Here is a 27,660-nt window from a genome sequence, read left to right on the forward strand (position 1 = left end):
CAGATTGGACTGTGAGTGTAAAAACGGTCTCAAAAGCCCTACTTGGAGGATGTAGTCATGGTTGGGGTAAGTGGTCATGTTCACATCACTTGGGAGGAAAGGTTGCGATGAGGCAGATTCCAGCACCATGAAAGTGTAAATTGCGTAATAAACAGCTGTACCTTGAACCTAACTAACTCCCAACAGGAGTTAATTTCAAGGTAGCTGAGCCATGCATGACAGGCAGTCACAACAGGAAAACAAGACCAAAGGTGCAAAGTCAGGCAAGCAAAACCTACAAAAAAAAGAAAAAAAGGGAGGGGACAAATCTGATCCGAGGCAGTCAGAAAAGTTAGATGGAAGTAATAGCTCAGTATATGGGCTAGACAACTAAAACAAAATGCAGATAAGAACTGCGAATTAGCTGTAGCCATGACAAAATATCATCATTCTTCAACTTGTACCGCTGAAGTGTTGCACTCCAGCAATAATTGTAGATATTCTTCATAATGATGTATATTAGCTGCACAGCTTCACTGTGAAATATTATGAGCATGCTTGAACATCTTACCAGCTTTTGAAAGATTAACATCATCTCTCAAAACCCTTCACGGTCGTCACCCTCTCCTTCCTGATAAAAAGGAAAGCTCAGAAATTACTGTGTTTCCAAGGAAAGTTAAAAGGGCAAAATTCCCCTGCCAAGTCCTTAGAAAGCCTTCTGACTGGAACCATTAAACTAACATGGGATGTGCACAGCCCAGGACAGGGAGGCTCTGCAACAACTGATTAAAACCACTCACAACACTGTTGGTACCCATCGACTGAGCATCAGTGATATTTAGGTGCCTGTGTAGAGTCCAAAAGGTATTTAATGATAATACACACTCCAGTCACAGCCTGTTCATCCTGCTGCCGTCATGCAAGTGACACACCTCCACCTAATCCTCTTCACTCAGTTATATGGAACTCTCTGGTTTTGCACATTACCATAACTCTACCTTTTGCACCCCCCCTCATTTCCACAAAGTTTTCCATATACACTATAATCAATCAATCAATCAATCAATCAATTTTATTTATAAAGCCCAATATCACAAATCACAATTTGCCTCACAGGGCTTTACAGCATATGACATCCCTCTGTCCTTATGACCCTCACAGCGGATAAGGAAAAACTCCCCAAAAAACCCCTTTAATGGGGAAAAAAAACGGTAGAAACCTCAGGAAGAGCAACTGAGGAGGGATCCCTCTTCCAGGACGGACAGACGTGCAATAGATGTCGTACAGAACAGATCAACATGATAAATTAACAGTAATCCGTATGACACAATGAGACAGAGAGAGAGAGAGACAGAGAGAGAGAGAGAGAGAGAGAGAGAGAGAGAGAGAGAGAGAGAGAGAGAGAGATGCAGGTAATGACAGTAACTTACAACAACATTATTGAAAGTAATAATATTATAGTTATAGTTCTGGCTACTGTGGTACAATATGTTGAAAGTATATATTAATATCTGACAGTATACATGTGTGACAATAGTCATATGTGTATAATAACAGTAGAAGTATGACTAATGACTAATGATGGCAGCAGCAGCAAGAGGCATCTGGCAGGACCACGGCAGCAGCACAAGCACACACGTCACGCTGTCCAGGCACCGCTGCGATATGAGTTAATCTGAGAGACAGTGGAGCACAAAGGCTCCGGAGAAGAAGCCGAGTTAGTGACATCCAGAATGGCCGAGTTAGCAAGATGCAGTAATAGAATACGAGAGAGAAGGAGAGAAGGTGCCCGGTGTATTATAGGGGGGTCCTCCGGCAGACTAGGCCTAAGTCAGCCTAACTAGGGGCTGGTACAGGGCAAGCCTGAGCCAGCCCTAACTATAAGCTTTATCAAAGAGGAAAGTCTTAAGTCTAGTCTTAAATGTGGAGACGGTGTCTGCCTCCCGGACCGTAACAGGAAGATGATTCCACAGGAGAGGAGCCTGATAGCTGAAGGCTCTAGCTCCTGATCTACCTTTGGAGACTTTAGGGACCACGAGTAACCCTGCGTTCTCAGAGCGCAGTGTTCTGGTGGGATAATATGGCACTATGAGCTCTTTAAGATATGACGGAGCTTGACCATTTAGAGCTTTATAAGTTAACAGCAGGATTTTGATCTCGTTTCTTAGTTCCTGTTAGTACACGTGCTGCTGCATTCTGAATTAGCTGGAGAGTTTTTAAGGACTTACTAGAGCTACCTGATAATAGAGAGTTACAGTAATCCAGCCTTGAGGTAACAAAAGCGTGGACCAATTTTTCTGCATCTTTTCAGGTCAGGATAGGCCTAATTTTCGCAATATTACGCAGATGAAAAAATGCAGTCCGTGAGGTTTGTTTTAAATGAGAATTAAAAGACAAATCTTGATCAAATATTACTCCGAGGTTTCTTACGGTAGTGCTAGAGGCCAGAGCAATACCGTCTAGAGAAACTATGTCATCAGATAAAGAGTCTCTGAGTTGTTTGGGGCCAAGAACAATAACTTCAGTTTTGTCTGAATTTAACATCAGGAAATTGGTGCTCATCCAAGTTTTTATGTCTTTAAGGCAGTTATGGAGTTTAGTTAATTGATTACTTTCTTCTGGCTTCATCGATTAATACAACTGTGTATCATCCGCATAACAATGGAAATTTATAGAGTGATTTCTAATGATGTTGCCTAAAGGAAGCATATATAGAGTAAATAGGATTGGTCCGAGCACAGAACCTTGCGGAACTCCAAAACAAACTTTGGTACGTAAGGATGATTCATTATGAACGTCAACAAACTGAAAATGATCAGATAAATAAGATTTAAACCACCTTAGTGCAGAACCTTTTAGGCCAATTAAGTGATCCAGTCTCTGCAGTAGAATTTGATGGTCAATTGTGTCAAACGCCGCACTAAGATCTAATAAACCAAGTACAGAGACAAGTCCTTTGTCTGAAGCAATCAGAAGGTCATTTGTATTTTTAACTAGTGCTGTCTCAGTGCTATGATGCACTCTAAATCCTGACTGAAATTCCTCAAATAAATTATTATCATGGAGAAAATCACACAGCTGGTCTGCGACTACTTTCTCAAGGATCTTTGACATAAAGGGAAGATTAGATATTGGTCTATAGTTGGCTAACACCTCTGGATCCAGGGTGGGCTTTTTTAGTAGAGGTTTAATTACAGCTACCTTAAAAGACTGTGGTACATAGCCTGTTAATAAGGATATATTGATCATATCTAATATATGAGTGTTAACTAAAGGAAAGACCTCCTTAAGTAGCCTAGTTGGGATGGGGTCTAAGAGACACGTTGATGATTTAGATGAAGAAATCACTGCGGTCAATTCTTGAAGAGAAATTGGGGAGAAGCAATCTAAATATATATTAGGTTTTACAGCTGCGTTTGAGGTTAGATAGGTGCTATCTGAGGACAGGAGGTCATGAATTTTGCCTCTAATAGTTAGAATTTTGTCATTAAAAAAGTTCATAAAATCATTACTGCTAAGGGCTAAAGGAATACAAGGCTCAATAGAGCTTTGACTCTCAGTCAGCCTGGCTACAGTGCTGAAAAGAAACCTGGGGTTGTTCTTATTGTCTTCTATTAATGCTGAGTAATAGTTTGCTCTGGCATTGCGGAGGCCCCCTCTTATAAGTTTTGAGACTGTCTGTCCAGATTAAACGAGATTCTTCCAGTTTGGTTAATCGCCAATTCCTTTCAAATTTTCGCGATATTTGTTTTAACTTACGGGTTTGAGAGTTATACCAGGGAGCGAACTTTCTTTGCTTTTTTAACTTCTTTTTAAGAGGAGCTACAGAGTCGAGTGTTGTATAACACTACTATTGTCTGTCACATTCAGTTTGGTACAAAACAAGCATATATTAACACTGTACATGAGCTTAATAGCTCAGCAGACTATAATTTGCAACAGAGATAAAAGATTCTGGGGCCGTATTCACACAGCTTTCGATTGCCAGGTGTTGCTCCCAGTGAAATTCCCCTTGGAGTTAAGACTAGGTCCTTGTAAAGATAAAAGTTATTCACAGAGCATCTTAGACCTTAAAAGAGCTCCAACGGTGAAAAACTGTTAAGAGTAGGGAGGAGGTCTTTTAAGAGGCTTAAGAGTTTATTTAGCAGAGGAGAAAATGGTGGAAAGACACCATAATGCCAGAGATAAATAATCTCAACACTAAGATATTTGGGTCTGTCTCAACCTTCCATCAGCAGAGTGATCACGCAAACAATGGCAACACTTTAACAGTCAGCAGTTCATTTCATTTCCGGTGTCCTCACCTTGCAGGCCCACAAAGGGCGTGTCTGCGACAACCAATCACATCTGTTAAAAGAATGCATCACACCTAGCAACAGGTCAACCACACCTCCTCACTAAGGTAAAAGTTTCTGTCCCCTCCTTGCTCAGAGTAGCTCTGAGAACCTTTCTAAATCGCTCTTAAGCTAGGACTCCTAACTAAAAGTTTTAGGCTAAGTTAGGAACTCTCTGAGAGTTTCTTCTGAATGTTTGTGAACACGGCCCCCGGTGTTTTTCACCTATCAAAGTAGTACATTTTTTCTGCAGTCACCAAACCTTTGGCATGGTTTAAAAAAGACGAGACATACTTTAAGTTCCCCTGTGTTGTCAGCAGTTAGACACAGTTCTGCAGCCATGGTAAAGTTTACCGTGCCTTTGCCTCTTGGTCCCATTGGCAGAAACCACCCTGAGGTCTGGATCTGAGGAGGTCTGAAATTGAGCAAGTCTTCTTCCAGCATTAGAATTTGGCATACAAATGCAATTAAAAGCAACAATGTCAAGAAAAATGTTTTGGCAGATTTTGAGATTTTAGTCTTCTCTAGTCTAGCCCCAAATGACTAAGGTGCACTTATATAAAGCATGTTCAACATGAATTATGAAGCTGTGATGAAGCAAACAATTCTTGTAATTAAACTTGTGTGTATCGTGAAAGAAAAAGGCTGACAGTATAAAAACTGTGTTTCAAAGGATGTTTTGAAATCCGTTGCTTTGTTGTGGTTAAAGTCTCTGTTTGTTCTTTAACGTGGGCAGCTCTGTTGGTCTGTCCTCACCCCACCTGTGATGCATCGCATTTATTATCATTTTATTTATCTCTCCTCCAGTTTGACAGTCTCTCTCCTGCCCTCCCTCTCTAATCTGTTGTCCATGTCTATATAAAGTCCCTGGCTGCAGCTGTCTGCTGTATCTCTCCTCTGCACCATGGAGGGATTATCCATCCTGCTGCTGCTGGCCTCAGCAGTGCAGCTCTACAGCGCTGCTCCAGCTTTGGAGGTAGTGACATGCAACGAGGATGGTGGTGCCGCAGCTGCACGTCTGGCAACGCATCACATCGACGAGCATCATGATCACGGCTACAAGTTCAGACTCCTTGAAATTTTAGGCAACAAAATGGAAAAGGTATGGGAACCGGAAGTGAGCAGTAACTGTGCACATTTCCTCTACTAATAAGTCCAACTTTGAGTATTTCCATGTTGGGAGACTTTAAACATTTTTTCAAACTACAGCTCATGGGAAAATATGTGTGTGAATTAAATGTAGAATATAAAATATAATATTTTATATACATATATATATATATATATATATATATATATATATATATATATATATATATATATATATATATATACACACACATATCATATAATATAAATATAATAAAGAATAGTATAAAATAATACATAGTATAATATATAATAAAATATATTATTGAAATATGTGATCAAATAAACAAAACAACTGTAAAAATGAATCTTTCAGTGATCTGTGATGAACAAAAATGACCTTAAACATATCTGTGACATTTTTGTACTGCAGCCTCTTATTGTAACTTTTTTTTCAGTTGCTATAATTCATCTGTAATAAGCTAATATCTGCCTTTTAATATTGGACAAGGCAATGTAAAAAGGGGACAATAGCCCTTTCCCCAGCCTAAAGTTTCATGACTGCATCTTACATGGTTGCAAGTTGTGATGCGGTGGCGTTGACAACAGCTCTCCACTAGCTCTCCACAGACAAACAGACAGACATATAAACACCTGCAAAAACAAACACACAGATGTCTGTTTTGCCAAAGCAAGATACTGTTGAGGGTGGCATAGGGAAATTAAAAATGTCTTAACACCGCAATAATTGAGATTTACACTCGTTCTCTGTTGTTCCCAGGTTGACGGAGGCTGTGACATTGAGCTGAATTTGAACCTTGGGGAGACGGTCTGCCACACTGTCAACCCCAAACACTTTGAGGACTGCGAGTACCGTGACCAGGCAGCCGAGGTAAATGCCGAACAAATGTTTGCTTAATCCAGTTCCTCTTCTTCAGCCCTGTGTTACATTTATCTACAGCCAGATGGTGGACTTAGTGGTTTTGATTTCACTCTCCTGTAATGGAGATGTGAGGTATTTACAGGAAAATGTCATCTCTGTCTCTGTTTCTCTGTAGGCGGTGGGGGCTCACTGTAACGTATCGATGACTGTAAGGAACAGTGACGCCAAAGTCACCAAGTATGCTTGCAACACGCATAGAGGTGGGCTTCTCTGTCATGTATCCAACCCTGTTTCCAAACAGAACATTGATACTGGACAGTTTGGCTAAAACCCAGGAAGGGAATAGGGGGGAAGACGCACAGTGGAGGGCTGCAAGCCGGAGTCAAACCCAGGCTGCTGCAGCAAGGACAGGGTCTTTGTACAAGTGCCTGCTCTAGCAACTCAGCCACCGACGCCCCCTTTTTAAAAAAATTTTAAAATTATTTTTTTGGTGAATGGCACCATTTTTAATTTAACGTGAGTTCTTCTTTGAACAAAGAAGAAGTTCCGAGGTGGCATTCTGAATCATTCGCAAGGGCCCCAGTGCAACCACACTACGTGCACTGTCTATACGCCCCTGATTCACACCAAATCAGGTGTTAGCCAGCCACAGGGCTGTGCAGCGGTGGGAGCGTCAACTCAGTGGCCCATTAGCGGGGGAGTGGGGGGTGGAGACAAACTACAGAAAGCCAATCTCCCTATCAGGATATTATACACAATGTGTTAATACATACTTTGTTATGTCTTTTACTTGCTATTACCTTTAACGCTAGACAATACTTGCTTACTACTTACATCAAGTGACGCTGATTTGGGTCTCTCCAAAAATGTATTCTCTTTCAACTTTTCGCTGCCAGCTGCTGCTTTTTCCCCGGCATTTTATCCTGCACCTCCCACCCACTGCAGCCTAGACGCACTACCCACATTAAAATGAATGGAAGGACTGGTGTTTTTGTCGCAACGCCTGATCCGGAGTGAGCGCACTTCACTTCTTCCAATTAAAAAGAGTCAAATATGTTGCTATTTTTAAGTTACATTACATAATTAGGGTAGGAATTTGGCATAAACAGTAGATGTGGTCTTCAATAGCAGAACATTTACTCAAATATATTGAATTTATTTGGGTGATAGCACAGATTCATGTCTTTTGAGATCCCCTCCCTGGCGTGCCCCTGTCCAACAAAAAAGTTAAAGGCATACTTCAATTTTTTTGTTAGATGTTTAAACGTTTGCAACACATACCTTGTCATATCTGATCAAAGGAGTTTTAAAATGTCCTGGTATATGGTGAGTCGTGACTGTCTGCTGAGAGTGCTGTATTGTTGTATTTGAGTAGAGTTTAAGTAATACCATGTTGATGAACGATTCTGAGTGGACAGAAAGCTTTAAAATGCTAAACTGTCTTGGTTTGGATTGTTATTTACTACACTGTGAAAACATCAAAAAGCAGGCGCTCGTAACAATAACTCTCTCTGTGTGTAGAATTAAGTGACAGTGAGTTGATGATGACCTGCCCCGACTGTCCCAAGCTGATTGAACTTACCAGCCCTGAAGGTCTCATGTCTGTTAATCAAGCTGTGAAAAAATTCAACACAAACACCACCAACCAGCACGAATACATCCTGCAGGAAGTGGGACGGCTAAGAATTGGGGTACAGAGAATCTCTCTTTAACACACACACACACACACACATACACACAGATGCATGCACGGCTCAGGCTTTACAATTTCTTCTTTTTTATTTTATCACATACAGAGGGGTTGAATATTTAAGCAGCTAAAATATAACCAAATGAATGTTTGTGTTTGTATTGTTCAGTAATGTATGTGTCCATATATGAAGCTGTTTAAAATAACATCCTGCAGTAGAACATCTGTATGCCATCCTTTTATACCCTGCATCGTCTCTTTCCTCCCCTTTCAGTACATCATGTCGGTGGGCACATTCTTCTATTCTGAGTTTGTTGTGGTGGAGACTCATTGCCCAAGGGACTCCAGAATCCTTCAAGACGCGTGCAAACCCCTCTGCCCTGACAGAGCTGTAAGTACAACTCATACCAATTCGTTCTCATTCCCAGGTCATCCAATATCAACGCTTTGTCACACCCCCTTGGTGTCTGATACTGACAAACAGCGTACCCTGTAGCATCATAGCTGAAGCACATTGTAACATGGTTAATGTTGTGACCATGTAACGATCATGGTTAAGTTTGAACAATTACTCACTCGGTTCAGTGTCTCACTAGCATTTCCTGTGTGAGTGTCTTCAACCGGTGAACCAAAACTTTAAAGGATAAATCTGGTGTTATTCCGGATTTTCCTTACTGTCAAAAAATCCCATTAAAAAATCCATAATTTTCAATACTTTCTGATGTCCCGACCCTGACTGTGGCAAACGCCCCTGATCTCATCGCCTCCTGTCTAAAACTGGCCCACATATGTATTATTGTATTTTGAAAAACCATTCCGTTCCAAACAGCTGGTCACTTTACTTTTTAGCAAACAGACAGGAGGAAATAGTGCATTTGTTGGGGACTATTTTCAGCAGTGGATTAATCCATATTTAGTGTGGCTAGTATTTGGGGCAGCAGGACGGGGTTTGTGAGAGTAAGTCAAAATAAACAACAGTGTGTGTGTTCATGGTAATGAAGGAACATGTCACCCGGTGCAACAATGCGGCTCACTGACATGCTTGTAATAGAGCTTTGTGGCACAGAGGAAGAAGATATCAAGCTTAGTTAGTACATTCACTGTGGATTTGGGTCTGGGTCATCTTTGATTTTACATAGTTTATTGATGTTAATAAAATTCTAATACATGAAAAATTCGGGCAGCACAGTGGTGCAGTGGTTAGCATTGTCACCTCACAGCAAGAGGGTTCATCCTCCATTACATAGTTTTAAGGACTGCAGTCTGTACAGTAGAATGACCGCCCTGGATCAGAGCTGGGCAGTCTGTTGTGTTAAAGTTCGGTAACAATGCAACTGCAACTGCAATGCTGAATTTGTCTGTCATATATTTTCCTACTTGATGTAATTGTCTTTTTCCCTTTAAAGCATCATGCTCTCTGCCGTTCATCTTACTCAAGTAAAACATTCGAGACCACATACGACTGTGATTTCTATCCCCCGAAGGTGAGTCCACCTTTTAAACATACACCATTCTTTACCCATAATTTGAAGGTGTGCAGTTACATGCAGATATACTATGACAACATATTAACTAACTCGGTTGGCTCTGCTCTGAACAGAACACTACTGCCCTTGGCCCTGGTGAGCAGGAGCCTGTATGCACATCTGAGCAGCCTGCTGGTCCTCCCGGTCCCCCTCATGGTCACGGTCACGGTCACCGTCCCCCTCCCAGTTGTGGTCCCCCTCACGGTCACGGTCCCCCTCCCAGTCGTGGTCCCCCTCACGATCACGGTCCACCTCCCGGTCGTGGTCCCCCTCACGATCACGGTCCACCTCCCGGTCGTGGTCCCCCTCACAATCACGGTCCACCTCCCGGTCGTGGTCCCCCTCATGATCACGGTCCCCCTCCACCTCACAGTGCCAGGACTACAAGGTCCTTGGGCTTTCTTAGGCCCGCATTAGATTCCTACCACCCCTTGCACCCCAACCATCCCTGCCATGCTCCACCAGCCGACCCAGCTATCCACCCCATCTGCCCCTGGCCTCTTCCTGACCAACAACAAAACCCAAGAGCCTAGGACTGAGATACACACAACGCTTAAGGAACCATAAGCGTTTGTTCCTGACCAGAAGACTTGTAGAGCAGTCTCTAATGTATGTGAGAAATGCTTAAGACCTTACAGCAGACTGGAAAACATGTAAAATAAACCATCACGGTGTCAGACTTTGTGATGCAAACTTCTTTTATTGACCTGCTGTGTGACTTTTATCTGCTCATACATTAGGCTTCCTTACAATCATTTCCTAAAACCCTAAACACAAATGCATAACTGCACACTCATCTTTACAAACTTTAACCTTCAATGTCAGAACCAAACCCTCCACTCATAACATAATAATCTTACATCTAAATCAAACTTTGCCCTCAGGCAACACACACAAGTTATCAAAAACACTGACTACATGACTGTTTGTTACACACTAGAGGGATCAATTTAAAACACTGCTACCAAAATGTTTACAATAGCTTTTCTGAGATATAATTAGGAACTTTGTTGAATTTCAGCACTGCTGACCCAGATAACCCTTTCAGAATCAGCCCAGTGAGATTATTATTTCAAGTAATACTGCGGGGACACTCAACTTGCTTTGCCTGGAGGCCACTTTTGCAAAAGGACAGGAAGCCAGGGGCCAATCACAGCAGCCCCACACTGGTCAGGTGTATGCAGGGGCGTTTCTAGGATCTAAGGACATTCAGGGCTTAGCAAGTGCCTCTGTCCAACCTGGTTGCACTCCCATCTTGTCAATTACCGACATCTGGTCAGTAGCCTGTTGGCGTCAGTCACTACTGCACAGAGGCACCCTTTAGTGGCAGTATAAGACGACCCGGGTAGCGGCATTTGTTAACGCTTCAGGAAACTACAGTAGTGTAAAGAGCACTGGGCAGGTGTGTCATTGAGGTGGACTGGTCAAACAAACTCTGGACTTTCACCCAGGAGCCTGCTGTTCATTTCCAGTGTGAAACCAAAGAAAATCAGAGGTGTTTAATTAACGATGTTGGGTGCTAGTTGAGCATGCTATGCTAATGACGCACGATGTTTCTTTCTAAACCTAACCCCATGCTTTTGTTGCCTAAACCTAAGTAAACATAAAAAGAAAGTTTTTCATTTACATTTATTTTGATTAAGACTACATTTTAACAAGCAGAAATGGCACTTTCCTGTAAAAACACAAGTTGTTTTTTTTTTGTTTGTTTGTTTGTTTTTTAAATGCATGTAATAAGCATAACTTAAAACGCCATCAATGAATGTCCAAAACTGACACGGGAGGGGTACCTTGTGTGTCATATTGTGACGAGCCATTAATGAAACATCAATAATTGACAGGTTGAGCATGAGAATGTGTCACTCTGTCTGGTGATCCAGGGGAATCCTCCCCTGGCACTTATTTTGATAGACAATCTCTATTTCAATGCTTTTATTTAATGCACGCTAGCACCTTATTTACACTATAAGTAAAAAAAAAATTCTTAGTGTGACTTATTTTTATTGTGAATTAGAAAATGATTGGAGGACCACCTGGTGCCCTATCAATTAAATGAAGCCCACAGAGCAGTAGTAGGAGCACTGATTGGCCAAAGGAATCTGACCAATCATAGTCCTTGCTGCTGCTCTGTGGGTTTGGCATTTAATTTCGAGGCATCACATTCATAACACTTCTTAATGTAGCTTTAGATGACTCTGTAACCTTGTAAACTTGTTGAATATAAAATAGCACTAATAGCTACCTTTTAAACATTTTTAATATTTGATGGAGCCTTTGAAATGAGATCAATTTTTAAATATAGATTTACAACCGCTACCCTGGAAAAACTGAGAACACCAATTCAGATGGAAAAGCTTTTTATTAAAGACGACACTTCAAAACTGAAACACAACAGAAAACAAAAAAAAAACAAAACATATAAACACTCAAAGACGGCAAAGTTATCGTGCTGTACTAGGAAAATAGAATATTTTAATTTAAAGACTTTAATACATTCTCCGTGATCACTGGAATCCACCGTACAAAAAGTTTTAACCACAGATCAGAAGATAGACATGTAAAATATCAGCACACACATTGAAAAACAAGTGAATTTACCACAGCAGGTTAGTTAGTAACAGTCTGTAAAGGAGTTGAGGACAAGTGGATGGTGAGGATTTGATGGTTTTACTTCCACTCTGTATGCTGGTCATTGAATCTTGCTGCTTGTGCTTCATGCAGAGAAGTACGCAGAAGCTATGGAGGGCTTAGCTCTCTGAGGGAACTCTGGGAGAAAAAGGAAATGAACACGTCTTTTAAAAATTCAGCTTCTTTTACGTCTGTAAAGAATTTCAAATATTCAATGTGATGGATCTGTTGCCTGGAAATTCTCATAATGCCCAGAGACAAACAATGAAACAGTCACACCTGATTTATGCAGTGACTGGTCAGGTGTGTGGAGCTTTGAGGGTAGAAATTACTTTTCTATTTTTTTTAGCCTTTTTGTGTGTACAGCCAAATGCTCACCATAAATGCTACTAAGGAGACACTGAACGTGTACGCCGTTATCAACATTTCTACGATTAATAGTGTCGAGACCACAAAGACACCCCCCCCCCAAAAAAAGAACACTGCAAATGTTATGAAGTCAGTATCTATTGTTAATGCTGAATATTCTGAAGCTTGCCATCTATGCAGTGCTCTAAGTGATGAGTGCTTTTACCTTTGTGAAGCAGATTAGATGACAGGCCATAGATTGGGATGCTGTCATCTCTTCTCTCAAAGTACTTAGAATCAAGACCTGCAGAGTCTCTGCTGAGGACAAGAAAGGAGCACATAAGCTTGAAGAACACAATGCAAATTTAACATGCATCTTTCAGTCCTCTGACTTGTACCCTAAAAATATTGTTCTCAAACTAAATTGTTCTGCAGACATGACAGATGTGTTCTAAAGACGGGCAGGCTATGAGAAACTCTGAAATGCCCTCTTCAGACTCAATGTTCTGTATAGTATATACACGAGTATATATAATAAAATAATAATAATAATAATAATAATAAATCAATTTTATATAGCGCCTTTCAAGAAACCCAAGGTCGCTTCACAATTGCAAACAACCACAAAATCACATGACATGAACAAACAGAAAACACAACTAGCTGGCGATATGAGGAAAGAAAGAAAGCACATGATGCAAACTCACATCTGTCGGATGGCTGTCGGCACTGATCGCTGCTCAGTGGGAGTAACATCAGCAGGTTTGACTGTCTGAGGATAAAACTGTGCCTGGAAAAATACACTGATATCTTTAATTGCTGTCAGTGTTATCAGTTTTGTACATTTTTATGTAAGATTTAATGTAAGATTTAATAATACCACCCAAAAATGTCAAATGAATACACACCATTAAGTTAATCTGATGAAGCTGAGGACAGTTGCATTGTATTCTGTATTTGATGTAAAGTATAATAGTACTGGTGATATTTATATTTGAGAGTCGTAAGGTTTGGTTTATTAGCACAGCCAGGAAGTATCTCCTACCCTCAGTCCTGTTGTTGTGGATGTAAGTGAAGGAGTGTCCACACATTCAGGAGACGGTGGCTTTTTGGACAGCTGCTTTTCATTTAGCTGCTTGTTTAGCCAACTTATAACTGTGGGGGAAAAAACAGAAGAGGAGAGTGGTGTTAAATAAATGACAAAAGTGACAGGGTACTTTGATCCTCAAACTATTGGGCAATCATTTATGTTTGAGTGCTGCATTTCAGTGTTTTGACAAACCCAGTTCTTTTTACACTAGGGCTGTATATCGGCAAGAATCTGGTGTTAGGATACACATCCCGATTCAATATGTTGTGATACTGTAAACAAGGCAATAGACTTCGTCTTTTTTTAAATCTAATTTTAGAAAATCTGCCAATGCTACCAGCGCACCTTTTATGACTCTACCTGTTTCATAGGCCTGTGTTCTTTGTGTTTATGCTGGTGATATGTTGTTAAGATGGAGTGGAAGACAATAACGGCAAAAGAAAATTGCAGTACTGAAGGATGTAGAGGTCAGGGTTTAGACACAAAGCAAATCAAACCGCTGCCACAAATCTTTGCATAAAAACAATTTAAAATTGATAGTGTTTTTTAGAATCTATAGAGTATCACAAAACATACTATCACAATACTCAAGGGAATCGACATTTTCTTACATCCCTATATCAAACTGTCGCTTCTTTCTACAAATAAGAATAAGCCTTTGTTCTTGAACAGCCACTGAAATATAACACAACAGATCAGGGCTGCCCCTTAAAGGTCAGAGTTCCGAATTGCCAGTCAGACAGAGACCCCTCAGCCAAATAAGACAGCTATAAGTCCATAGCTAGCTTTTTTTTTTTGCAAGTCAGTGTGCTGTGCACTGTACTTCTGGGCATGTTTTGGTCCCCACATTTTGCTGTGAAGTGAGTGCTCTTGACTTTTGTGCTACTCTTTGGAACAGACAGCTGTAGACACAATGCAGGAGCACAGATGGAGAGAAACCGTCCACCATCAGGCTCTGAGATAACATTATCTTCTCTCTTCTCCTTGGAAGTGGTGAATTTACAGTTCACTTCAACTTTATATGACAGTCTCTGGCTTTTGTTTGACATGTAATGTCGGTAAAAAATGTTCCATCTTGTGTCCCAACAGTCAACAACCGTATTTGCACAGAAGGAGGGAGACCCAGTTTTAGGATTTTTTTTGTGTAAAAAACATTTTATGTATTTTAATTTTACGTGTCTTAAACATGTCTGGAGTGGATCTTTAAACACTGATGAACGAAGCAGTTTGGCTTTTTTTATTTTATAAATGATTATCTGGACTGCAGTCTCTGGTGGGCCCTCAAACAGAACTATAGTTAGTCCAATTATTATCTAAATGAGTGTGAAAAGCTTCCTCACCATTCTCATTTGTTTTTAAGACCTCTCTGCTTTCATTCAGCTTCTGTACCGTCGTCTCCAACTGCTCCTTCAGTTTGGAAACCTGTAATATGCAAATGATATCGTCATTAAGTTCACATGAAATACTTTCTTTTGCAGTCATTTGCCTAATTAGCCATCTAGCCTGTAAACAGATGTTAGCACTCTTCTCACTGAATGATTGTCTCATTCAACAAGTTAAGGTGCAGAACAACATGTGTGTTCATGTTTGTTAGTTAGATCAGAAGAATCTGCTTTATGCAACTGTGGTTTAAAATGAAACACGTCCTCCACACATATATGAAGACAGAAAACTAAGAGTATTCACAGATATTAATGCATGACCATCATGAAACAAGCATAAAAAAGTGATTGACAGAGCAGATACACATGCTGTGGCAGAAAACTTAAACATGCATTTTAATTTCAGATAGACTTTGAGTAAATACAAGGTAAACAATGACAAATCTATTCAATATTCTATGATGACAGTAACACAGACAGAAGAAGCACATCCTTACACTAGAGGAAATGAAACCAGATTCCAGATTCTGTTTATTGTGGCTGACACCAACATGATAATTGATCTTATAAAAGCAAAACATCAACAAATGCTATATTTTTAGATTAACAAATTTATTTTTCCAATGCCACACTTGTGTTTGGAAACCCTTTCCCACCTCAAGGTGGGCCAGGCAATATATTGACATTTTATCGGTATCATGACACAAGACTAGACATCATCTTTGATTCTGGATATCGTAATAGCAAAAGCGATGTCTTTTCCTTTTTCAAAGGCCACATTACAGTAAAGTGATCTAATTTTCTGAACATATTCTTCTGCCCACTTCGTCATTACATCCACATTACTTATTTTCTTATAATCTTATAATCACATTAATTATTTACTAAAAATCTCACTGTGTAAATATTTTGTAAGAGCACCAAGTGTCTACCCTACAATACTGTTGCAATACTGAGGCATTTGGTCAAAAATACTGTGATATTTAATTTACTTTATATCGCCCAGCCTTAATCCTTAAAATAAAGCAACAAACTTTATCTCAATTATTCTGGCTACAAAACCCTTTATCTGCACATATAAGAAGCCCATCATCATTAAGATTAAGAAAGGCCAAAAGACTCAAATGCAGCGTTTCCGTAGTTGAACACATACCTGTTCATCCTTGGTGACGAGTTGCTGCCGAGTGCTCTGTAGATCCTTTTCAGCATTCTTTAGTTTTTCTGTTGTGTCTTGAAGGACCTTCTCCTGTGACACAGTCACAGTGTTTTTGACTTTAATTTTTCCAACCAGGCCTCGAACCTCCCCCTGCAGCTTCTTAATGATACCATTTGCCTAGATTAAAAAGACATAGAAGGAGGTAAGAAACTCAACTGGACCATACTGACACATAAGGTGCAGCTTTACAGTACACTCAGTACAACAGAAAAACCTCTCTCTACAATTCAGTGTAACACCTCAGAGTGTGGCGAGTTAGAACATCAACCAAATCTATGAAATGATCTCACAAAGCAGGTTTGTATAGACACAGGGAGATGGATTGATTGATTGATGGGTAACAGCCAAAAGCTACTCATTGACCAAAAGAACTGAGGTCAAACATATTGTGGCCTGATTCTTACATTTCAGTTATTCCTTTTTGTGTTCAGTTTTGAGGTTAAACTATACAAGCAGATTGGCAGCCTGCATGCAGTTTCACACACCTTTATCAGCTCCTCAGACAGCGACTTCACCGTTGCCTCAAGTTTTCTAATCTGAAGTTCTTTACTTTCAGCATTTTCTTCTATTGATTCCTAGAAAATGAAAAACATATAAGTCACAAATATATAAACAGATTAGACAGAGAATGTACCCAAAGAATAAGTCTGGAGGTATTGTATATTCTTCTAACTTTAAACGAATCCCATAAAAAGACATAAACCAAAAATGTGGTACTCAGTACTCTTTGATTTCTCTGCCACATCTCTGACTCTCACCCACAAAACCAGTGGTTCCTACTGAAATGATCTTTAAAAACACACTGTTTAATTTATTAATAATTTCATTAATTAAATCACACTTTGGCAGTACATGCTTCAATACGGTCACGCTAGGGATGTAACGATTACTGATATCACGGTAAATTTTGGTTAATTTTTACACGGTAAGAATTACTGTTTATGTTTAAATTAATTGCATTATCGCGGTGGATTATCAGGACATGTAATAACAGCCTCATTCAAGTCTTGTGATGCAGGTGCTGCGTGAATGCGTACCATGTGTAAACACAAAGAATGAAAACATGGCAGAAGGTGGTGATAGCGGCACTCAGGACATTTTCTCCCCTCAACTAAACGCACAGAGTCTGAGGTCTGGGCGTACTTTGGGTTTCTGAAGAATGCCGAGGGACAGCTGGTGCAGGACAACTATCCTGTGTGCAGAACATGCAGATAGAAAGTTGCTGCGAAGGGTAGCAACGCTACAAATCTGCTGGCTCACCTCTGTGACCATCATCCACAGCTTTACAGCCAATGCAAGTTATGCCATGCAAATGTCAGTTATTGTGTGAGGGACTTCAGTTTTACTAAGATTGTCATAATGTGTAACTCTCGACATATACGGGACATTTGAGCCGTATCTGTCCTCCTAAACGGCGACTAGGTTTTCCGTTTTCGTTTAAGACACTTAGGAGCTAATACTAGCTGAGTAGCTAATAGCCGTATTAGCAGCTATGTTGCTAACGTTAAGCGTTTCAAGCCGACAGAATATAAACCGACGTAACGTAACGCTAATTGAGATCAGCTATGATTGAATCACTATGATTATGGTTATTGTATGGCGAGCTAGAATCGATACAGGCCCTGTGTCCACATAGCGCCTTTTTCTGAGAGCCAGAAGAAGGCCAGCGTCTTTTTTCAATTGTTCCCAATGAGGAGAGAGCATCTGCGGCCGCATGCAGCCGCCTAGGGAAGAGGTGCTGCGCCCAGCGTCTTTTTTTCCGGCCGCTCCTCCTTTTTTGTGCGGCCGCTCCGAGTGTTTTGAGTTGAAAATCTCTGAACTTTTCAGAGAGGCGCTGGTGTTGTCACCGGCGCTTTTTCCAAGCAACCATTCATATCGCGGAACTTGTCACCCTGGTAACCAGAAAAAATGGAGGAGAAGCTGGTGCTGTATATACATATACATACATACATACATATATAGGCCTATACTAATTTAATTTTAACATTTTTTTCAATCTTCTCCAATTTCTCGTTTTATTTTATGGAAATGATCAATGTAAGTGCACTTGTCCTAGAGCCGACACAACGATTTTTATGATGCAAATAACTCTGTTTAGATAAAACCTACAAGCTTCTCTTCCTATGACTTTTCCTAAAAATGTGTCTTGTATGTTTTCTGAAGCCTTTAAGTTACAAAAATGAAACACACTACACTTCTGAGCATTTATACCTCCGACCGCTGCTGAAAATTATATATTTTGATACATACAGGTAGGCTATATACATATTGCAAAACTCTGTAAAAGTACACCAAAGCATACATTTTCGTTTCCAAATATTTATTTGAAAACGAAACCATTCATACTGTCAGTAAAAAACCAGGTTGTTGATAATAAAAAAAGAATGTAATCTCAACAGTGAAAGTGCCAGCCGGTGGGACTGTGGCGCTTGGAGGGGCGCTGTAATCCTGGCGGTCCTAGTGTAAAGCACCACGGACAGCGCCAATGCATCTATCGCTGTAGCTCAGAGGCTCTGATGCCTGAGTCAGAGCATGTGAGCGGAGTTGGAGCTGGAGCTGCCTCAACCATAGGTTATTGGTAGGAAGAAAAATAGCTGCTGACAAAACTGTCACTGTCAACTGCCTCCAAGCGCCGCAACGATCTGCCATACCATCATATGTAACTACATTGTTTATGCTGCCCGTGTGCTCAGAAGCACACAATGAATGCATTTTTGAGTAATTTCTGAGAAGTTACGATAAAAAAAAAAAAAAAAAAAATTACAGACTATAGAATAGGACTGACAACCTCTCCAATGTGTCATGTCAATTAATTAACACTATTTGTCGGCTTTTTATAATTTTTTTTTTTTTTTTTTTTGCTGCTGCACATACACATACGCGCACGCACACACACGGCTGGCGCGGTCACTGTTGAGATTACATTCGTTTTTTATTATTAACAAAATGGTTTTTTATTGACCGTATGAATGGTTTCGTTTTCAAATAAATATTTGGAAACGAAAATGTATGCTTTGGTGTACTTTTACAGAGTTTTGCAATATGTATACCTGTATGTATCAAAATGTATAATTAATAAAACTAAACTAATAAAACATGATGATGACTTCACCAGCTGTAGCATTAAAAGATTAATACAGTATATGTATCACTATAAACCTGCAAAACTGCGCGGCTACAGGAATTGTCAAGATATTGTTGTCATAGAAACGAAAACCCTTGTGAGCGGTTTTTTTTTGGGGGGGGCGCACAGATGCTTCATCCCAGCGCTCCGCAGCGCCCTTCCAGCGCCTTTCTGCCAGAAAAAGGCGCTATGTGGACACAGAGCCCTAGACGGCCAGTTATGCTTTCTTGACATAAGCTCAAGGAAACAACATAAAACGCTGCCGTGTTAACCTTTGACCGAGAGCATGCACTCCGTTTCTCATACAGGTAATCCTCTGACTCACATGCACACTTCTAATGTGTGAATTATTCTGTGTAATGATGACCATTGCCCTTAGGGTTTTTTTGGTTTCTCCTGCACATTTGTGATATCTGTTCTATATATTGTATGTCTTTTGTTCTACTCTTGCATTGTTTTGTTTTATATATATTTTTCCTCTCGTGCTAATAAATAAATAATTAATATAAATTGTTTACATATTTTGCTGACTGTTAAAATGCACCAGACAAATAAGCTTTGCTCCTGTAATGTGTTTACATATTTTGTTAATTTAAAATAATTTTTTCTGTTGCTGTGCCAATCCCTTGCCCCTTTAATGTGAAAGTTTCATTTTAATATAAGATTTTGGCTGTTAACATTTTAGTATGATAAGGAAGTTACAAGATTTAGTGAAGTTATTTCAATGTATCTATTTTTTGGACATTTTACAGCGCTTAAAAAAATATCGCAATATTATCGTTTACCGTGATAATTTGGTCACTATAATCGAGATATTAAATTTTCCATATCGTTACATCCCTAGGTCACGCCAATAAAGTCTCTTTGAATTTAATTTAAAAAAAAAACCCAAACAAACACAACAACACAAAAAAATCTGACTTTGTAGGGGGACTATTTTCAGCAACTGATTAATTCACATTTGATGCTCTGGTGAGTATTTGGGGCAGCCGGACAGTGTAATTGGGATTCAGTCAAAGGTAATGAAGCAATTTATTTTGGCCCCAGTCAGCCCACATTAGAGCAGGCCAGCCAAGGCCGTAGTGAAAACTCATGTGATCACAGCTTTCATCCCACAGTGCAAACAAAGCAGAATAAACTGGGCCAAAAACACACCCAGACCTTAAATGACATCAAACCAGGATATGATGCATATGATATAAGAGCAAGTTAAACTGAAATGTACTGTTGTTTTTTCCTCATCATGGCTTTTCAAGTGATAGAAAAACACATGTGAAGTTGCTCTCACCTTCTGCTGCTGAGTGGCTTCCAGTACCTCTTTTGTGCGGCGCATGAGCTGATCCTTATCTTTGCTCTCCTGTTCCACAACGGCCACTCTCATCTGCAGCTGGCTCACCAAACGCTCCTTGTCATGGACTTCTGTGTCCAGAGTGCTGTTCTCCCTCCTGAGAGACAGGACCTGCTGCTTCAAACGCTGGCACTCCTACACGCATAAAAGCAGGAAATAAACCCAGAGCAGATGTAGTCATCAGCTAACATTCTGTTAGTAATAGTTATCATTGACAGGGGGAACAAACAAACAGAATATCTGACACCACAGAGCAGGAGCCCTGCAATTAACTTTTTCCTTGACTTAATTAGTCAAACAGTTTGTCACTAGCAGGTGAAAAAAACAGGAGCATTTAACAACTAAAGAGACAGATTTTTTTTCCCTCAGCTAAAAGACAGTAAATATTGGACTAACATTCATCAGGCGGACACAAACACAACTCCAAATGAATAATAATGTTGCTCTGTAAGTGCCATACCAATTCAAAAGTTGATTATATATTGGTGTTGTGTTCACAACTTGTTTCCGCAGCCATTGCAGGTTATTGCAGGTTTAAAACTCCAGTAATCTTGATGCAATCATTCCTCATCGGGCGCCCTCATTCACTTACCTCCTCTGCACCCACTAGTTTAATCTTCAAGTCTCTGATGACAGACTCGTTCTTGTATTTCCTCTCTGTCAGCTCTCTGGAAGAGGCCTCCAGCTCTGTCAGTCTGCTCTGAAGCTGCTGGCTGCTCTTCTTATGAGCACTCTCCAGCTCGTGGCGGAGCTGCTCAGTCTGCTGCTGAAGCCTGCCCTGTAACTAAAAAACACCACAGAGACATACCAAATAAACATCTCTTACAAATCCTGCTAGGTATGTTCCTAACAAAACACTAAAAACACTACATTTGTCAGAGCCTCAGGGCTACGAGAAAGCCACAGCACAACAAGCAGGATAAACGTAGCTGAAACAAGCGCTATTTCAATCTGGTTGTCTTGTCATAATTAGCAATTTAGAATATAATTGTCCTTTAATGACAAGCCTGATAGAAACACAGACCAGGACAGATGAAGTGTCTTACCTCTACAGCCTTCTCTCTCTCTGATTGTAACTCCTGAGAATGACGACTGGACAGAGAGCTGCTCTGACTCGTCCACTCTGAACGCAGTTTGTCCAACTCTTTAGTCTTTTCAGACAGAGTCTGTGGGAGAAATACAGATATGTTAACTCCAATATGGACTGCACTTATACAACACTTCTGTGCCTTAACAGACCATCTGCTTCGCAACTGGCCTTTCATTCACCCATTCACACTCATGGAGCTGTCATGCAAGGTGCTGGCCTGTCCACTTGGAGAAAATTAGGGTTCAGTGTCACTGTACCCACATGTCACATGTCACTGTCCCCAGTGACGTGGTCAGGAATAAACTCGCTAACCCTGTGAGCCCTTCCATGGCCATTGTTCATTTGACACAAAACTCTGTTAATATACAGTACAGGCCAAAAGTTTGGACACACCTTCTCATTCAATGCGTTTTCTTTATTTTCATGACTATTTACATTGTAGATTCTCACTGAAGGCATCAAAACTATGAATGAACACATGTGGAGTTATGTACTTAACAAAAAAAGGTGAAATAACTGAAAACATGTTTTATATTCTAGTTTCTTCAAAATAGCCACCCTTTGCTCTGATTACTGCTTTGCACACTCTTGGCATTCTCTCCATGAGCTTCAAGAGGTAGTCACCTGAAATGCTTTTCCAACAGTCTTGAAGGAGTTCCCAGAGGTGTTTAGCACTTGTTGGCCCCTTTGCCTTCACTCTGCGGTCCAGCTCACCCCAAACCATCTCGATTGGGTTCAGGTCCGGTGACTGTGGAGGCCAGGTCATCTGCCGCAGCACTCCATCACTCTCCTTCTTGGTCAAATAGCCCTTACACAGCCTGGAGGTGTGTTTGGGGTCATTGTCCTGTTGAAAAATAAATGATCGTCCAACTAAACGCAAACCGGATGGGATGGCATGTCGCTGCAGGATGCTGTGGTAGCCATGCTGGTTCAGTGTGCCTTCAATTTTGAATAAATCCCCAACAGTGTCACCAGCAAAACACCCCCACACCATCACACCTCCTCCTCCATGCTTCACAGTGGGAACCAGGCATGTGGAATCCATCCGTTCACCTTTTCTGCATCTCACAAAGACACGGCGGTTGGAACCAAAGATCTCAAATTTGGACTCATCAGACCAAAGCACAGATTTCCACTGGTCTAATGTCCATTCCTTGTGTTTCTTGGCCCAAACAAATCTCTTCTGCTTGTTGCCTCTCCTTAGCAGTGGTTTCCTAGCAGCTATTTGACCATGAAGGCCTGATTCGCGCAGTCTCCTCTTAACAGTTGTTCTAGAGATGGGTCTGCTGCTAGAACTCTGTGTGGCATTCATCTGGTCTCTGATCTGAGCTGCTGTTAACTTGCCATTTCTGAGGCTGGTGACTCGGATGAACTTATCCTCAGAAGCAGAGGTGACTCTTGGTCTTCCTTTCCTGGGTCGGTCCTCATGTGTGCCAGTTTCGTTGTAGCGCTTGATGGTTTTTGCGACTCCACTTGGGGACACATTTAAAGTTTTTGCAATTTTCCGGACTGACTGACCTTCATTTCTTAAAGTAATGATGGTCACTCGTTTTTCTTTAGTTAGCTGATTGGTTCTTGCCATAATATGAATTTTAACAGTTGTCCAATAGGGCTGTCGGCTGTGTATTAACCTGACTTCTGCACAACACAACTGATGGTCCCAACCCCATTGATAAAGCAAGAAATTCCACTAATTAACCCTGATAAGGCACACCTGTGAAGTGGAAACCATTTCAGGTGACTACCTCTTGAAGCTCATGGAGAGAATGCCAAGAGTGTGCAAAGCAGTAATCAGAGCAAAGGGTGGCTATTTTGAAGAAACTAGAATATAAAACATGTTTTCAGTTATTTCACCTTTTTTTGTTAAGTACATAACTCCACATGTGTTCATTCATAGTTTTGATGCCTTCAGTGAGAATCTACAATGTAAATAGTCATGAAAATAAAGAAAACGCATTGAATTAGAAGGTGTGTCCAAACTTTTGGCCTGTACTGTATATCATTAGGTATATATTTTACTCAGTTAAAACAGGACTATAAACATAAGTCCAACGACAAAGCACACCTGTTGGGCATAACTCAGCTGCCTGGACAGATCGTCTTCAGTCTTCTTAAGCTTCCCCTCTAGGGCCTGCTTCTCTGCCTGAAACATTGAGATGATATGTCTTTAGAAACATGACTTTAGGAAGAAAATGATTGTAGTTATACAAGTTATGTGAAAAACAATGAATGCTTTGATGGATGCACTGACACTTCATCAGCTGAAGCCTAAAACATCCAGACAGATACTTCCTGTGATCTATTGGTTTTTCTTTGCTATGACTTTTTAAAAAGTAGAACACAACAAGAATATCAAGTCACAGAAATGCTGCAACTCACCTGGCTACACTGTAAAAGCAATATATACAAGCAGTGTGCACAGCCAACCACTTCAACAAACAGCAGAGACATAAGCTTTTTGTATTGATAGGATTAAAGTCTCCAAAAGACACACTTAAGTTTGATCACTTGAGTTTTACAAAGCTCTGTTTTAAAAGGCCAGACAGTACTATGATGATAATAAGTTGTGCTAATGAGCCAACCTTCAGAGAGGAGAGACACACTGCCAGATAGTCTTTAACTTCTTTGTCAGAGCCTTGAACAAGACGTAGAGACAAATGGTTCAGGTGTTTGAATGCGTTTGTCTCGACAACACTGAAGTTGGCAGGGCCTTCAAGCACTGGAGACTGACTTGAGAAGTGCAGGAGAAACCTGTGTGAAAACGATAAACAGTCATGTAGTGTGTGGTGTTGTTTTACTGGGGTACAATGTATACACCTCTATTTTGTCCAGCCCACAGATTAAACTTCATCAGATGATAAAAGCATCCAGACACAGGTCATGTTCTCTCCAGCAATTTGCAAAAATTTACATAAGAGTGATCCAAATCAACATATCTGAGCATTATTTGAATTTTTGCCTCACAATTATGTAAAAAGAAATTAATTGGACAGTGTGATTATGTGTGGTGTTTGCACTTCTTCATACCTTGGATTGTCTGACTCTTGCTCAGAGTAGCATAGATTAAGCAGGTCAATAAACTTCTGAGGAAATGAGGCAAAGTCTATCAGCAGCCCCTGCTGGACTTTCAAACTGAACAAACAATAAAAGAAGAAAAAAAAACATCAGTGAAAGTTAAAGAAAGCTTGTTCACAACATCCTAAATTCAAATAGTGAGTGTTGTCAGTTACAGAACTCTACCATGACTTACCTTTGGAAATCTTCTTCTGATATAGAGAGATTGAAGAGAAAATATGGATCTATATCATCTGTTAGTCTGACTAGAAGATCCTAATACAAACAAAACAGAAGGTTACGTTACCAGGAAGAAACCCTGTCTTTTACAACACATAAAAGTTACACTGAAAACTGAAGTGGAGGGAGTAGGTGTGGGCCTTAATATATTGAGAGCTGGATTTTCCCCCCAATTACTCTTGCTGACTACTATAAAACTAGGAGGAAAACTTTTTAAATTGTTTCTGCAAAACTCCTACTCACCCTTTTGTGTACAGGACTTGTTGTCAAATGAAGCTCAATGGTGACACGGATATTTGCTTTCCTGTAAAATTAAGCAGTTAAAACTGATAAACTGGTAAATAACAATCAGGCTTCATACAGTACAATAGATAATGTTAGGCAATAAAAGATTGAAAAAATTATGACGTAAAATAGTTTCTAATAGCAACACAATTGATATCAAGTGCTTTTTCTGGCACTCAGGCCTTTTTTATGCAGGGAAGAGTGATGCTGATGGCTATGGGGGCATTACTGACACACATGAGCAGGTGATTGCACTTCAGCACCTGTTCACCAACTGTCTGGTTCCTCTGGAGGTGGTGGTTGACAGGAAAATTGAGTCCATCATGGACAGCATCTCCCACCCCCTACATGGCACACTGGTTGGGTAGAGCCACTACGGACTGGCTCTGTGACCTATGTGCCTTGGACAGCTGCGTTTATTTACCTTCTTACTCTACATTTTTGTTTGCTCAGCTACTCTTTGTACTATACACTAGATTGCTACTTACTGGAGGTCTACCATCTGTTTGATGTTATTAACTTAAAGGGGAACGCCACCTAAATTAAAAAAATTCCAAGATGTTATATCCATGGCCAAACAAAGTTCAGTCAATAAACATGAGTTACTCTCTCTCAAAGTCAAACACGCAAAGAAGTAAGTCTCAAACTTGTGATGTCATCAAGTATAAAGTATTATAAATTAAAGTATTATAAAGTAGTAAAGTATTGCTGTTTTCTTTTTTTATACCCAAATGAGCTTTATTCTATAGAGACAGAGTGCATATCGCTCTCCAGTGACTTTGTACTGCCTGAAAGTTTCTCCTTGTCTCGTACGTCTGCTGGCAAACAACACAAAAATACCTAAAAGCTGCTTTGTGATGGGATGCACTACCAACATCGTAAAGAATCCATAACTAAGTTTTTACAAGCTGCCAAACCAAAACTGACTTTTTAAGCAATGTGATGTGAGGCATCGGCAGGGATACATATGAAAATGGCCCCGGATAAACATCTGCTTATCCGGGGCCGGGTTGAAGGGGCAGCTGGCCAAGCAAAGCACCACAGACATCCCTTGCCCTGGCAACACTTGTCAGCTCCTCCTGGGGGACTCCAAGGTGTTCCCAGGGCCGGATGAGATATGTAATCCCTCCACTGTGTTCTGGATTTCCCCCGGGGCCTCCTACCAGTGGGACGTGCCCGGAACACCTCGAACAGGAGGCACCCAGGTGGCATCCTGATCAGATGCCAGAACCACCTCAACTGACACCTTTTGATGTGCAGGAGCAGCGGCTCTACTCCGAGCTCGCTCCAGATGTCTGAGCTCCTTATCCTATCTCTGAGGCCCAGCCACCCCACAGAGGAAACTCATTTCTGACGCTTGTACCCACAATCTCATTCCTCTGGTTTATATTAGACCCTAGGAATGACATGTATGAATTTTGAAAATAGGCGTTGTTCCCCTTTCAGTGCAGCAGGCTCAAGAGCTGTCAGTACATAGCACACACACAGTATGTATTTGGAGCACTGCTTTTGGTTATACATTACCCATACTGCATAGGTTTCAATGCACAGCAGTACACTGGTTTGAATAATGATTTTTTTTTTTTTTTTTCTCATTGACATTCAGTCTGTGAAGGTAACTCAGCAGCTGGTGTGCAGGGTGTCCACATGAACAGATGTTCTGCACATGCCTGTTTGAGGGTGTGCATGCAATAATTAAAATAAATAACTAAACAAACAAAAACAACAAATGTATTATTTTCGGATACATTTGGAGCTGTTTTAGCTGCTAGTTGACTGTATCTATCACAAGGCTGCTCATTGTTAATGTACACTAACGCCAAGTTACAGATTAACGTTACGTTACACCTAACGCTAACTTCATTTTCTGTACATTCATATTTTTTTTTAAATTGCTAACATATACATTGATACTAGAACAGACACATTAGAAACATTTCTTTGCCTCGTGAAATATATAATTAGGTTAAGTTAAAATATGTCATCTCATGTTAGTGTCCGCAGTCTTACCTCTCCTCACAGTCCCTGCATCTCACGTTCACTTGTAACACTTTACTAAAGAGTTCCTCCATGTTGTTCACAAACTAAACGAGTCTTTCACTGACACAGTGTAGAGTAGACCGGTTAAAGTAAAAGAAGCGGTCAGTCCCGAGAGGCGTTGTCTTCTATCACACAGACCCCATTTTGTTTGTTGTCACTTCAGTACTTTTGATTTGGCGCTTTTCAGCCGCCAACTGAATCGCCCTGGAAACGGAACATGAATTCTTCTTCTTCTGATGAATTAGCGGCAGACCAGACGCAGCAAAGGCACATTGCTGCTCCCTGCAGGTCATTTGTAGAACTTCATTAACTGA

At 40.5% G+C, this 27,660-nt stretch overlaps 2 protein-coding genes across 3 annotated transcripts; one reads left to right on the forward strand and one right to left on the reverse strand.

Annotated features, from left to right (window-relative positions):
* The first annotated feature begins 5,149 nt into the window (after positions 1-5,149).
* Positions 5,150-10,180, forward strand: ahsg1 (alpha-2-HS-glycoprotein 1). The gene is made up of 7 exons (XM_033621018.2): positions 5,150-5,415; positions 6,184-6,294; positions 6,461-6,545; positions 7,807-7,976; positions 8,250-8,366; positions 9,382-9,459; positions 9,576-10,180. Exons 1-7 carry the CDS (start codon positions 5,218-5,220, stop codon positions 10,032-10,034), a joined length of 1,218 nt encoding a protein of 405 aa, XP_033476909.1. The 5' UTR covers positions 5,150-5,217; the 3' UTR covers positions 10,035-10,180.
* Positions 10,181-11,971: 1,791 nt separating this feature from the next.
* Positions 11,972-27,540, reverse strand: sass6 (SAS-6 centriolar assembly protein). Of its 2 annotated transcripts, none has more exons than XM_033621168.2 (16): positions 27,317-27,540; positions 25,265-25,325; positions 24,978-25,057; positions 24,755-24,859; positions 24,310-24,478; positions 23,793-23,870; positions 21,684-21,803; positions 21,230-21,421; positions 20,578-20,772; positions 16,651-16,740; positions 16,103-16,282; positions 14,908-14,989; positions 13,523-13,632; positions 13,185-13,267; positions 12,704-12,792; positions 11,972-12,267 (listed from the first exon to the last, which is right to left on the reverse strand). In XM_033621168.2, the coding sequence occupies exons 1-16, from the start codon at positions 27,376-27,378 to the stop codon at positions 12,215-12,217; spliced, it is 1,749 nt and encodes a 582-aa protein (XP_033477059.2). In that variant the 5' UTR covers positions 27,379-27,540; the 3' UTR covers positions 11,972-12,214. The 2 variants fall into 2 exon arrangements, with proteins under 2 accessions (XP_033477059.2, XP_033477058.2); XM_033621167.2 differs by having other exon boundaries at positions 12,704-12,795.
* Positions 27,541-27,660: the final 120 nt, after the last annotated feature.

This window comes from Epinephelus lanceolatus, chromosome 6, assembly GCF_041903045.1.
Source record: "Epinephelus lanceolatus isolate andai-2023 chromosome 6, ASM4190304v1, whole genome shotgun sequence".
In the NCBI taxonomy this organism is placed as follows: Eukaryota; Metazoa; Chordata; class Actinopteri; order Perciformes; family Serranidae; genus Epinephelus; species Epinephelus lanceolatus.